The 14,162-nt window shown below is 39.1% G+C and overlaps 2 protein-coding genes across 2 annotated transcripts; both read right to left on the reverse strand.

Annotated features, from left to right (window-relative positions):
• Window positions 1–181: 181 nt before the first annotated feature.
• Window positions 182–1,206, reverse strand: LOC122352375 (ints3 and nabp interacting protein). The gene is made up of 4 exons (XM_043249791.1): window positions 1,031–1,206; window positions 714–810; window positions 536–626; window positions 182–451 (listed from the first exon to the last, which is right to left on the reverse strand). The coding sequence occupies exons 1-4, from the start codon at window positions 1,053–1,055 to the stop codon at window positions 356–358; spliced, it is 309 nt and encodes a 102-aa protein (XP_043105726.1). The 5' UTR covers window positions 1,056–1,206; the 3' UTR covers window positions 182–355.
• Window positions 1,207–3,585: 2,379 nt separating this feature from the next.
• On the reverse strand, window positions 3,586–13,501 carry lin54 (lin-54 DREAM MuvB core complex component). Its single transcript, XM_043250766.1, has 14 exons — window positions 13,315–13,501; window positions 9,987–10,686; window positions 8,825–8,942; window positions 8,605–8,738; window positions 8,319–8,474; window positions 7,980–8,181; window positions 7,517–7,587; window positions 6,715–6,912; window positions 6,552–6,643; window positions 6,349–6,420; window positions 5,623–5,725; window positions 5,245–5,382; window positions 4,940–5,142; window positions 3,586–4,787 (listed from the first exon to the last, which is right to left on the reverse strand). Exons 2-14 carry the CDS (start codon window positions 10,659–10,661, stop codon window positions 4,589–4,591), a joined length of 2,361 nt encoding a protein of 786 aa, XP_043106701.1. The 5' UTR covers window positions 10,662–10,686; window positions 13,315–13,501; the 3' UTR covers window positions 3,586–4,588.
• Window positions 13,502–14,162: the final 661 nt, after the last annotated feature.

Below are 14,162 nucleotides of genomic sequence, written 5' to 3' on the forward strand. Positions count from 1 at the left end.
TTTACATAATTATATTACCTGTATTACAAGTTATTCTACTGAATTATTGACTTTTGTAACCTACTGTAGTCATTAGAATGTACTGGACTTAGTTCTTCTTGCCAAATAAAATAATGAAAATAACAGCAGAATTATATTAATTTCCATCACTTAAAAAAAAAAAAAAAGACAACAATAATGGTTAAGTTTTTTTTTCTTCTCCATTTTATATAAAATCATGAAAAAACACTGACTAGCATATAACAATCTAAAAAACAGAAACCTTTACATTAATGGAAACCCAAAGCCACATTAAAGCTCAGAGTAGCGATTTTTTACAAAACAGATAAGTCAGTCTAAGCAGCCGATAGCTTATTCACTCTGGGTCGAGTCTTGGTAACACGGGCAGTATGAGGTTCCCGAAGGAGGAATCCTGAGTGATGAAGAAGCCGGATGAGTGTGCATGTGCGTGCTGAAACCAAACCAGAGAAAAACACTCATGTGATGGGCACGATCGAGAACAGACGAATACCGAAGCCCCCGGCGCGAGGCTTACCTGTAAAGCTGCTTTCTGCTGTGCTGCAATGTGCTGCTGTTCTGCCTGATCCCTGAACTCTTTATTCACTGCCGGTCGAGAGAGGGGGATGCTGGGAAAGAAGAGGAAAACATGCAAGGAAGTTGATTGTCGTCGGGACAGCGGGGTTTATCAGAGAGAATACTTTTAATGAGGGTACCTGGCTCCTGGGTTATTCATAGACTGACTCTGTATCAGACGTCTCTTCTCCTTATCCAGCTCTGCTAGAATAGCAACCCTGTTTTTGTTCTGAAATCCTGCAATTACATACACATGCAATAGTTTATATAAAGCAACTAGTGAATTTGGAAACTAATAGAAACAGACACAAAGCCGCTTGAAGCTTCATTCATTGATGTTTGATGGGCAATTGCTTTGAAAACGCTATATATAAACTCTATATAGAGTCTCACGTGAGCTTAATATCAGAAGTAGCCCGGCTTTCCGGCATCTGATATGTTACAGTAAGTTATTTACCTTGTCCAGGTGGATTCGCGGCCATTTTACATGTGCTCTAAATCTAAACGCGAAACAGCAGTTACCTTTTCGCCAAAACTAATAGATCTAATCTAAAACGGAGACATGGTTTCCTATGCAGCGATAAACGAGGAAGCTCTGTTGTGTTCTTCGTGGCGCGTGGCAGCCGTTTTCTCGCGAGCAGCGCCCCCTGGAGAAGCGGAGCGACTTAGCGTTAGCGTTTTAAACGCTTTCTTTGAGAAATTATGGGCCTACACTGTAAACATAAAAGATACGGGCCAACTACAGCCATATCAGACATTTCACAAAAAACCCTGTGAGCTGCCGTTGCATAAAAACACGCGGAATTCAACAAATATTGCAACTCTTCCTCTCCACAGCACAAGGCTAATCAGTTTGAAATGTTTTTGTGATATTATTTACATTTTATAGAAGTTAAACATATTATATTACACTCATAGTTTCAGTTTAAGCAGCTTTTTTATTATTAGTTAGGCGTACGTTTACGCTAAATGACTTAAAAGAGGCTTCCCTGACATACATACGAAAATCAGACAGTGACGTCTATAAGCGCTTGTAATGAGTATGACCATAAAAAAAACTTTACAATTCAGAGGGATTTTAATATGACTGATACGTTTTAATCGTGTGGACAGACATGGTATGTGTTAAACAGAAAATAAAGGACAAACTGAAAAAGCTGAACAATGCAAATCTCAAACACTAAAGCCTGCTTTATGCAACTCATATGAAAACACGGAAACATTTATACATTAGTGAAGAGTTTCATTTGTGAAAAAACATGGCAATTTTCAGAAAGGTACAAAGGAGCACTAATGTTCATTTACATTTATACAATATAACATTGACCGGCTATATACGTAAAAAGACACGAACTCATTGTTCATCATCTTCTTTTTCGGCAAATGTACAACCTGAAAATCATTTGCGTCTGTCAGAAATTAAACGGAGGAAAGGGTCCGGGATACAAACGGCATTTATCGCCATAAAAGACAATCTATAAACAAACGAAGTTGGGATGATATTAAAGTTTTGGATGGCACAGGTGAGGAACCTATTTGGAAGATGCATTTATGAAAATCCAAAACATCTGATTAATGCATTAATGTGAATTAGAGTCGTCGTCTAGCAGATGTCATGCAGCGAAATAATCTTTACTGTTAGTTATAAGGATATTTACATTAAAAGGCCCTGAGTATAGAGGTGGTTATTAAGGCATAACAAGGTGCATAAGCGTTTTAACCTTTAACCAGCTGTTTAATGGTGAAATATAAAAGCGCTGTGAAATGCAGGGGAGATCAGAAACGTTCGGCTATAAAACGTCAAAGAATCGCATGTCTTCTTGACAGTGTGACGGTCTGTTTAATGATGATGCATTCAACAAGCATGGGAAAAATAAGAATAAGTTCCTTCATAGTTTTAGTAACTGCCTGATAATATCAATAAAACTGAATAAAATCAGACTACAACTATTTTTTTTGGCAGATTACATGCAGCAGGTTTTTTTTTTAATCTACTGTTGATGTTTAATCTGTAAGAAAACTTCCACTGAGCACGGTCAAAGGTCGGTTATGTGAAAAGGCACTATGAACAAAATGAAGCCGAAAAGCAGCCTGTCGTCTCATGCTCTTGAAAGCATGCTTATTAAGCACCTGTGCCAACCAAATCACTGCTTCAACCAAACCTGAACACCACCTCCAGTTGATTTCTTTTTCTTCTAGCACTTTCGAAGAATTTTACCTACCAACTGTTTTAATATCCCATACATCAGTTGACTTGCCTTTGAGAAATTGCCATTCATATAAACCACATTATGCCAGTAACGTCTATCATATTTCACCCCAAAATCGAAAGGTACAAAAGCTATACATAATCCCACTTTTTAGGACCACAAACATTACCTTTAAAATGTTATACACACGCGCATATATACATATTCGTTTTTGGTTCTAATTACTGTAAAAAACAAAACTTGTACAATTTTTTTTTTAAATGATCATAGACTGAGACTGCTTGTTTCAGTTATGCTAGATTATTTTATGTAAAATAAAGCCTATGGAAATCAAATGTCTTATTCATTACTGTCAATTTTTACACTATTAAATAAACCAAACTGTAATAAATAGAGCAGTAATTAGATTTTCTTTGCATTACACAATGGCTGCATTATGCAAGGTTATTTCTTACATACTAATGAAAAATATATTGTTTTTAATTCTTATTACTGTAATCATCCTTATTACTGTAAAATAATTTTACATTACTAAAAAAAGTAAAAAGAAAAACTGCAATACAATGAAGTAAAAATAACATTTTACACTAAATGAAAAAGAAGTCCTGCATTATGCTTAAGTAATGTTAATGATGATGCTTAAAAAAAAAAAAAAATATATATATATATATATATAATATATATATATATATATATATATATATATATATATATATATATATATATATATATATATATATATTTTTTTTTTTTTTTAATTTAATTCACAGATTCTTTTATGTTCCAAAGAAAGACAACAAGGTGAGAAAACTACAAAGTTGACATATTTAGGTCAACTATTCATTTAATGAGTTCTAAAAGAAGCTACATTGTCTTTAAGCAATATAAAGGAATGATTTTGGGATGCAATATGAGCTAGACGTGTTCTGGGCAGGCCTTTCCGGTACTACACGTGTGTAGACTCAGACTCGGAGTGTGGAAAAGTGTGGTTTAATTAGGCCCTGACAGAGCGGATCAACCAATAACAGAAATAAGTCCCAAATCAAACAAAACTGGGAAAACAAATAAAATAAAATTGAGTAGGTTGTCATCTGTTCTGTGGACTGAGAATGAAGGATCCCGTCAAACAAGCTTTAAGACTCGCTACTCTATTACAAAGCTTATTTAACTTTTAGCTAGGTTTCGTTTCAAAGATTCAAATCTAATCTTAGATTTCTGGAGTACAGGAAACCTGTACCGCCACGCTCCGCTTCGTTCTCGTCCAGACCGAACGCAAGCGTGCTTCAGCGCGAACAAAACGATGAAGACCGAACCCAACTCTGCTCAACGAACAAAATCTGCTCCCAGCAATTAAATACGATGAAGCTACAGTACAGGCTACTTACTGTATACAAGTCATGATCAGACAGCTAGTTATTATTATTACATGTGCAGGGAGACTCCTTCCTCGTCCCGAGGTTATTAGTAAGAGCTTTCAGACGACAATGAATGATGATGATGATGATGACGACGATATGAAAATCCAGTTTTAAAAGACAAACACATATCATGATTATGCAGATTTAAAAGTGGAAAACATTGCCAAACAAAACTTCTTAAAACAGCATTGATCGTTCTAAAATAAACCCCTTCCGATAAAGCAATCAGTGTTCGGTCCAAGCAGGGGCTACAATGAAGCACTGTAGTCCTCCTACTGAACATAGAGCGTCCTCCGCGACGCACCTCACAGGCCAGAGCGACATTCTGCCCACGAAACCGGTAAAACGTCCTCAGTGGAGCCCGAGTCTGGGCTCGGGGTCACGGCTCTAGCAGTTGATGGGACAGTCCGTCTTGGCTTTGCCAGCAAAACTGATGATTCTCCTGAGGCAGCGGCCAAACTCCTCCAGAATGAGGCGCTCTGCCATGGCCTGAGGCTGGTTGTTGACTTCGGCCTGCTCGGCCTGCTCCAGCAGACAGTCACACGTCGCCTCGGCCACTTCCTTCGTTACGAATGTGTAAGGCAGCCTGGAAAGAGAGTTACACTCCGATTATCAAAGGATCGTTACAAACGTTGTATCATATTTACTTTTGGTTGCACATCTACATTTTTACGTTGTACTTACTACATTTAGGTATTTAAAAAAAATATAGAGAGAGCGAATGATAAGTGGACTTACTTTCCGCCTCCGCTGGTGACGGCCGGCGTGGTTCTCGTGAGCAGATCGGAGATCTGCGAGGACAGTTTAGTTTTGGCTGCGGTTTGCTGCTGGACTCGCACCTCTGCAGCATCTGCCAGGTGCATGAGCGTCTTCCTCTCCGGACTCTCCTCGAAGTTCTTGCAGCCCATGCATTTGCAGATGGACGAACACATGATCTTTGCCTAACGCGAACAGATAACAGAATGATACCCGGTCCTAAACACGAGTGAACACCAAACCATATCTTCTATACGGTGCCGCTTCTGCCGTGTGCAGACACTCACCTCGTAACACTCGCAGTAGTTTTTCAGACAACCAGACTTCTTACAGTTGCAGCCTTTGCTGTGTCTCCTGTCTGACTCCCCTTCTTTGCCTTTGCCAATCTTGGGCTTAAAAGCCACAGGGTTTCGGTCTAAACACGCCTGGGAGAAAACACATTACTTCATTTTGAAGCCTATATATTTTCAAAGAATTACTGGACGGCCGTCACGAACAAGATGGCATTACTATGCTACTGAAAGACGGTTGTTAACAGCCCACCTTTTAGGCCTCTGATATTCTAAACTGTGCATCTGAACTAAAAAAAAATATTAAAATGGAAGTACCATGTCTCTATTGAGAAAAAAAAAAAGGAGGTGTACAGAAAGGCAGCGACTCATTACCTTGATGGCCTTCAGTCTTTCACTCTCATGATCAAGGTTGTTGAAGCAATTAACGCAGTTGCAGTTATTACAGAACTCCCCGTTGGCAAAGCAATCGCAATACCTTTGAAACGAGAGATTAAACTTATTGAGTGAACCACAGCTGCCTTAAGAATGAACCTTTTTCAAGTTTAGCTCTTTTTGTGTCTTTTGCTCGCCAAGGCTGCATTCATTTAAATACAGTAAAAACAAAAATGTGAATTATGAGTACAATTTAATACATTTTCTAATACAGTTTATTCCAGTCTTCAAATGCCACATGATCCTTCAGAAATCATTCTAACATGCTGATTTGATTCTCAAGAAACATTATCATGTTGAAAACGGTTGTGCTGATTTATATTTAATCAATCAGAGAATAAAAGGCTTGCATTAAAAATGGTTTATTTTTAATTATATTTACCCACCCCTAACATCTGAATAATCAAAGCTTAAAAACACAGGGGGTGCTTGTGAGCAATAAAATTACAAGATATACTGGCACCTCTTATAATCTGCTTCCTGTCTGTCAGAATAAAACGCTGGTGAATTTGACAGTATGAGAACTGAACTGCAGACTGTTAAACGGAAAGGAAGCTATTGCAATATTACACAACTGCATCTGAAACCTATGAAACAGATTACACACTTTATATGGGTCATTTTCTATTTTCAGAGAATGGAAAACAAATGTCGAGCGACACTTACAATTTCAGACACTGCGACCGTGTGCAATTGCAGGGTTTTCTCGGCCTTGAAGTAGCTTCCGATGTTGATAAACTGTAATAAAGCAGGCAGAATGCAACCTGATGGATCATCTTAGAGCCCGACAAATATCGGATATTGGTTTGCATTAAAAAAACAAAACAAAAACATATAATTTGTGTGTGGCACGTGTATTTTTTTCTCACCCGTTAAGTGAAAGCCTGGCTTGAGTCTGTATAGGGGTGGCTGTCGAGAAAGTGGAGCTGCTGGTCAAAGTCACAAACGCAGGCTGAGGGATCTATGGGAACAAGCAAGGTGAGAGACAGTCCCACATAACGGCCATCCGAACTCCACCGCTGATATACAGACCTGTGTAACGTATGGGGCCGGGAGCACGGCGTAGCCCATGTTTCCTGAGCCGTGGGCGGGGGCGAGCACAGTGCCCGGGGGCAGGTTGGTGAGGTTGGGCTGGATCTGTGGCAGATGTGTGGCGGGCATGATGAGACGCTGGGGCGTCTGACTGGTGGTCACCACCTGGGCTGCTGATGTCAAGGGTTTGGGCACCACCTGCGTACAAAAAGAGCATCCAGCACGCGTGTCATTAGAGCTACACGATTCTGGATAAATTGAGAAGCACAATGTGTGTTGCGAATTGATTCTCCCATGATTCAAAATAATGTGTGCCAAAGTATTTATTGTTGCAAGCTACTTAAGAGTTTTGGATTCATTAATTTTAATGATTATTAAGTAACTTAATATATAATATGCATTCAATTACTCACTCAAACATTCAGTTGTGTCATTACTGAATGAATCAGAGTTTTCGAATGAATTTCTTGAATGACTGACTCACTGACAAATGCATTTTTAACTGTCGCCACCTAGTGGCAAAACGATGTAGTGAACGAGCATTTGCAGCAACAATAACTTTCAAAAGATGACTTCCTCTGTTTTTGTTCGCATAGACACCAGTTCTTATATATAAACTCTCTCAGTATTTGTGTTAATATGAATGACTGTGAAAGACAAATAACACTGTAGCAGAAAAGACAAGTTTGTGGAGCTCAAAACCATCAAACCAAACAGCTAAAAGACCAAAAACTGCACAAGCATCTGTAAGAAAAAGTCATTGTTTATCTGTGTAGAGTGAGCAAGGTGTTTGCCTGTGTACCTGTTTGACGGTCTGTGCTGGGACGATGGGTACAGACATCCGCACCGCAGCGTTCATCATCACAGGCTTGGCTTTGTAACAACAACAGTAGATATATTAATACATTATTGGATTTTATTTAATCGCTTATGAGCCTATTTCTTTTCAATCATACATATACACACACACACATACATGCATACATATATATGTGTGTGTGTGTGTGTGTATATAAAAGCAAGCACATTCATAAACTTAAAAAAAAAAAAAAATCACAATCATAAACTTAAAACTAATATTTGGGGTGAAAGCAGTTTGTCAAATTGATTTTACACCTGACAAGATTGTTACGCTGAATTACATTTTAGTGGGTAAGTTTAGAAAATCAGGGAAAATGACAAAATTACAATTAAACTGAATTTTGGGGGAGAAAAAGAACAATTTAAACGGAATCACATGCCAGGTTGGGCTGTGATAAAGTCACCTGGTTGGATTGAAGGGTTGGTGCTGGTGCTGCCGCTCGACTGTGCCGTGGTGCTGCCGGTGGTGGCCGTTACCAGACGCACATAATGGAAGCGGCTGCCCGGCACCTGGATCTGCTGCACATTGGGAGGTGTGGTGAGGGGGATGATGGTCTTAAACTGGGATGCTCCCACTCCTCCCACCGTCTGCACTGGCTTTACAGTCTGCACACAGAAATCAGCATTTCAAATGTAGCCCTGCCGTACTGTAATAACACTGTAATAACAATGTAATACAGACCGCTAATGCAGAAGGAGCTCTATACGTGACGGTACAGCACAGTGGTTTAGTTTGGCCGTACCTGTGCGGTGGCCTGGCTGCTTCCTGCCTTAGCCGGAGAGGTGGCGGCAGACTGCTGAACAGTGAGGATCTGCTGGCCCAGAGCCACGTTGAGCGGCAGCGTCACAGACTTCTGAGGAGAGTTTGGAGACTGACTGGCCACCGAAACCACAGTCAGCTGCAGACAGGAGAAACCCGAGGAACAAGAGGCCGATGTCAGCGAGCATCATTGAGGAAAAAAATTGGCATCACAAAAGACAGGCGAATGTAACTGCAATGCTAGATTATCTGCGTAAAAGAGTCAAGACCTTGCTGGGAGACTTGAGAGGCGAGATGGCCACTTTGCTGTTACCAGACGTGTTTTGTGGCACAGCGCTGATGGTCTCACCGATAGTGATGGTGCGTGGAGGTGTCACTGGAGTACTCTGGGTAACAACTCGCCCTGTCCACAAAAAAGGAATTCAAATTTAGATACAACTCCTGCGCTTACTCGTGTTATAATTTTATAAAGACAGGACAGAAGAGTACCAGTTACTACAGGAGCCACCGAAGCTGGGCAGGACAGTCCTTTATTGTTTAGGGCTTTTGTGATGATGAGCTTTGTTATCATCGGTCCAGCCGTAGATACTGGGGGCTTTTTTGTAATCTGTGAAGACGAATGCAGTACCTGACAATTATTCCAGATCCTTGTTTATCATAACTAAACAAGAAATAAGATTGCACTTTAGGCTCATTAAATTAACTGATTTCCTTACAGAAAAATAACCCACATATATACATACATGCATACTTATAGCCACGTACATTATTATAAAGAATAATAATAATTAAAAAATAATCCTTAATAATCCTTAATATAGGATTATAAATACTATTATTCATCACTTTTAATGATAACCGCTTGTCTAAAGTTATTATTAAAATAAAACTAAAGTTACATTTTAAAATTACTATACTTTATATTACAAAAAATAGTTTGTTTGGAAAAATACATAAATATTTATTTAAAAAAAAAAAGTATTTATGAGGCATTTATAAAAGGCAAATTTTAATTATACTATATAAAAAAAATGACATATATACACGCACACACACACATATTTGAAATCACTAAGCAATTTACAGATTATATAAAAAATTATTCATCTGCGAAAAAAAAAAGCAGTAAAAAGGCATTTCCCTTGCAAGTGAAGAAAAACTTTGGTTACAAAAACAGATATGGTTTAAATTGTTATAAATGAATATAAATAAACAAAAAAAACGAATGTAACAAATGAAAACTATAATTAACTAAACAGCATTTTTCCTTTGTCTATTGTTTTTAAATGACTATAAATACTGATAAACTGTATAAAGGCTAAAAAAAAAATAAAGTAAAGGCTAATCTTTTCGTCCTTAAAAGTGTATAAGTGACTAACAACCTGTCGACAGATTTCAATTACAGATTTATATATTTGGTAACAGCTTGGGAGAGATCTCTCTCTCTCATTGATATATATATATATATATATATATATATATATATATATATATATATATATATATATATATATATATATATTTTTTTTTTTTTTTACAGAAACTGTTAATGATAAAATAAAAACACCTACAATGAAAGTAGCACTTTATGGTCTTAAAATGGTCATATTTCTGCTTGATCAGTGTTTTAACCGAGGCTGTGGACACCGACCTGAAGTGTCTTGAGCTGCTGGGCCTGCAGTGTGGTGGAGCTGCCCATCAGCTGACTGGCCGAGCTCACCGCTATCACAGGCTTCCCTACCGTCGTCACCATTTTGATCTGCGTCGGCTGGGCCTTGGCGTCCCCTGTGCCCTGGGTAGTGGCGGGCTTGTTCCAAGTGTGCGGCAGAGCCAACATAATGGGCTGCCCTGTTTTACTGAGGCCAGCGACCAAGAGTTTTTGGCCCTCCGGCTTGAGCACAGCAGCACCTGGAGCCTTGCCATCCGCAGCGGGGCAGCCAGACACTTTATTGATGATGAGCTGGTGGTTGGCCGGGACAGTAACGCTGGAGATTTTGGGGAGGTTCTGAGTCGCCGCAGGACCGGTGGTCTTGGCGGAGGTGGCGCTGGATATGAGGCCGGAGGGGGCGAGGAGGAGCTGGGTTCCCGAGCTGGTGCTGCACTGAGCGTCGGTGGAGGTGGGGGTCAGCTGCAAAGACGTGGAGGCTGGACACAGGCTGACGATTTCAGGCACCTCTGTCTCCATAGGAACCTGCGGCGGCTCCGGTTCAGGCCGAGGAGGAGCGGCGAGGTGCTCGGCGGGAAGCTCCTCTTCCATCGCGATGGCTTCCGTATCCATAATCTCATCAGGGAGGAGGCTGTTGAGCTCCGGTGAAACCACATCCATCGTGCACGAAGTTCCTGAAAACACACTGCGGGGGAGAATACATTTCTTAAATAACTAAAAACACGACAACTGCACTGCTGATCAAAATGAATTCAAACTAGCTCTTATTTTCAGGCTAATAGAAATGCTGATTTGCTGCTTAAAAAAAAATAAAAAACTCGTCTTATGTTAATGTTAAAAATACTGGTGCAGCTTCATATTTAGCTTGAAGCATTCTTTCCTTTGTTATATAAAGTCCAAAAGAACAGCATTCATTTGAAATAGCAATGCTTTTTTCAAAATATATAATATAGTAATACTATACAAAATGTTTAATTTCATATTATTTTAACATACACACACACACACACATATATATACACATATACATACATATAGCCTTTTTATAAATAAAGAAAGCAAAATATAATAATATATAATTAATACTTAATATGATCTAAGATTAACATATAATGTTAAATAATGCACACGTTTTTACAAATAAAAATATATTTAATAAAATGTAACTAAACAAATATTTTTTATAATTCATGCAAAAATGTTGCCTTTTTAAAAATACACTATAAAATATAAATTAAACAATTTTGTATTGAACGCAAAATTAAAACGCTCTCTCTCTATTAATTTTTATTTCATTATTTTAATATTTTACAATGTTTGCCAAATATTTCTCTCAAAATATTTCCATGACTTTAGACTTTTAATAATTCAACCGACTTTTTCGGGCTCACGAAAACCAGATAAATACACTGTGAAATTACAGGGCTTGTGGTAAGCATGTTTTCCTACACAGCATTCACAAACACTGAATTGCACCGAACTGAAAACAACTGTCACCACTTTTGTTGTTTATATAGCAGTTTGGACTGAAATTACCAGCCCAACCCAACCCATTACACCAAACATAGCTGCATAAGAGTCGTGTCACATATTCCGCTACAATGAACTGGCGGGCCATTTAAATCTCCATATTTACTAAACACTTTATACCGACAGGACCGCTCCCATTCATTCCAATCATTCACGCCTTCAGACGAGCTGTTTATGCTCAGCTGCTACGCGGCTAACTAGCACAGCAGCTAACCAGCAGTTAACATACAATTACATATCAGGCACAGCTGTCACAGCTAACGTGAACTAGCCGGGCTGTGCTTCAGAAACCTGACACGCTTAAGAAATCGCTCTCTAGCATAAAAAACACTTTTGTGCATGCGTTTAATCGTCAACGCTTCACACTTTTGCAGCCGTCTTAAACACACTAAAACAGCAGCAGGCCTCTTTGGATATGCCTGACGATAACAAGCCGCGTTTAATCCTTTACCTCAACAGTTAATTCAGGGAAAACCAAACAAGAGCGTCTGTCAGTTTCACGTCAGACGGAGTTTGTTGGTGTTCGACGCGCCTGTTTTTTTTTTCCTGCCTGTTCTGTTGCCATGGAAATGTCTCTATTTACGAGGAGCGCTCGTGAGTTGTCGCGGACGGGGATGTTTGTCCGCTGAATGGAGTCGCGTTAAAGAGAGTTATCGCGCTGCGAGTCTATTTCAGGCCGGGGTTGGATTTCGAAAGATCCGCCATTTTCATCTCGTCATCAGTTCAGACGCGAGAAACAGCGGCAGGAGGAAAAACAGCAGGATTTCTTGTTTGGTCACACAAAGGAAGAGCGGAGTAGACAAACGACGCTCGCGCGTATCATTGCACGACTTAATCTTAATCCGCGGGCGGTCGTTTCAAACCCTAACTTTTTATCCACTGAATGACAGCCTCGGTTCCCGTTCACTTACGCTGCAATTTTCCCCCGTCCGGTATCATGAATGATGGCTGATTTTTATCAGCTCGATAACGTCTTTCTGGTCTTCCAAAGACGAAGAAGCAGCCATACAGGTTTTGTACAGCAGAATAAAAACAATAACGATTTTGCTCTTCACCTTCGTGCGCTGTTATTATTTTTAGTTTAAATAAATAAGTAAAAAAGCACACGAAAACCACGTCATTCAACTAAAACCTAATGTGAAGTGTATTTATGTACATAAAAAGCAACTAACTTACAGTTTAGAAGATGGAAATAAAAGCATCGACGATTCTTAATATTTGAAACTACTTCCATCCAGTGCAAACAAAACAATATGAACACCTTGAGCGCGAAAAAGTCAAACGTACACAGTTTAGAACCAAAACACTATCTATTTTACTACAAAACCCCAATGTAACAGGACCATGTCACTGTCACACAATTATCCCTTTCATTTTATGTATACGTAATAATTTAATATATAACTTAAAATGCATAAAAAACACTGTTGTGAACCAATGATGATGCAGAACTAAACTCTATGACAGTCGCGGAGGGCCAGCAGCTCGCTGTCACTGACTGTCAGGGAACGTTCAGCCTCGGGCGCTAACCAGCTAGCCACTAATAACTAACAGCATCACGCTTCGCCCGCGTTTAGTTTATGATGCAGAAGTTCCCCAGACGTTATCAGCGATCATTCGCGATCGCAGCTGGGCGTGTGACGCACTACGGAGCGAGCTGACACACACAAACACACACACAAGCGCGCGCGCACGCAAACACACACTGCTAGCAGCTCGGCTAACTAGCTGAGATCATATTGCCCCTCGCTGAACGCACACCCGAGCTCAAAGCACTTCTTACGCTCGCTCGAGATGAGTGTCGAGACGCTCTTCTGAAATCCTCGAGGTTTCCCGCTCGATCACGCACTCTTAAGTCCAACTCGGCGCTGCATCGCGTCGATCATCCGCTCTCAGACGAAGACGATTGTTTAAAATACCGCGCCGAGCGCCATTTCACCTCTAACATCCCATAATCAAGCCACGCCTTCGCAGGAAACAACAAATGACATCACGCCACAACTTCCGTGCAGTGTCGCGCGCAGAAAGATGAATGATTATTTATATTTATATAAAATAAGATGCGATTAAAAAAACGTTACAGTTTGTTGGTTTTGTCATCATTTCAGGCGAATTCCTAAATTCATCTTAATTCTAAATTAAAAGTCATGTTTACTATTCGAGTAAATTACACTCAAAAAAGCAGTCAGCTATGACGATATATATAATTATGTTACATTATTGTATAAAGCATCATGGTACAGTAAAACATACTGTAGACTTTTATTTATAGGACATTTTAGAAATATAGGCTACTTCATATATATGCATATATATTGTATATTATATTATTAGTATATTATTTATATAATATAGTATTTATATAAATATTAAATAATAGTATTAAAAGGATAAAGGGTATTGAAGAAATACATTTTACTTTTAACTGTTATATTACATTAGAAATGACATGAGTGTATATTAAAATGTAAATGTAAAAAAACATTCTGACTGTTTATTTTGCAGGACTTTTATACATTTCCTTTACATCTTTATGCATCATATTATATTACATAGCATGTTATAGGTGCTGTTTACTTTTAGAATCTTTCGTGAATACACCTCATCTCGCTGTGATATTCTATTCTATTC

The sequence above is a fragment of the Puntigrus tetrazona genome, chromosome 10 (genome assembly GCF_018831695.1).
Source record: "Puntigrus tetrazona isolate hp1 chromosome 10, ASM1883169v1, whole genome shotgun sequence".
NCBI lineage: Eukaryota > Metazoa > Chordata > Actinopteri > Cypriniformes > Cyprinidae > Puntigrus > Puntigrus tetrazona.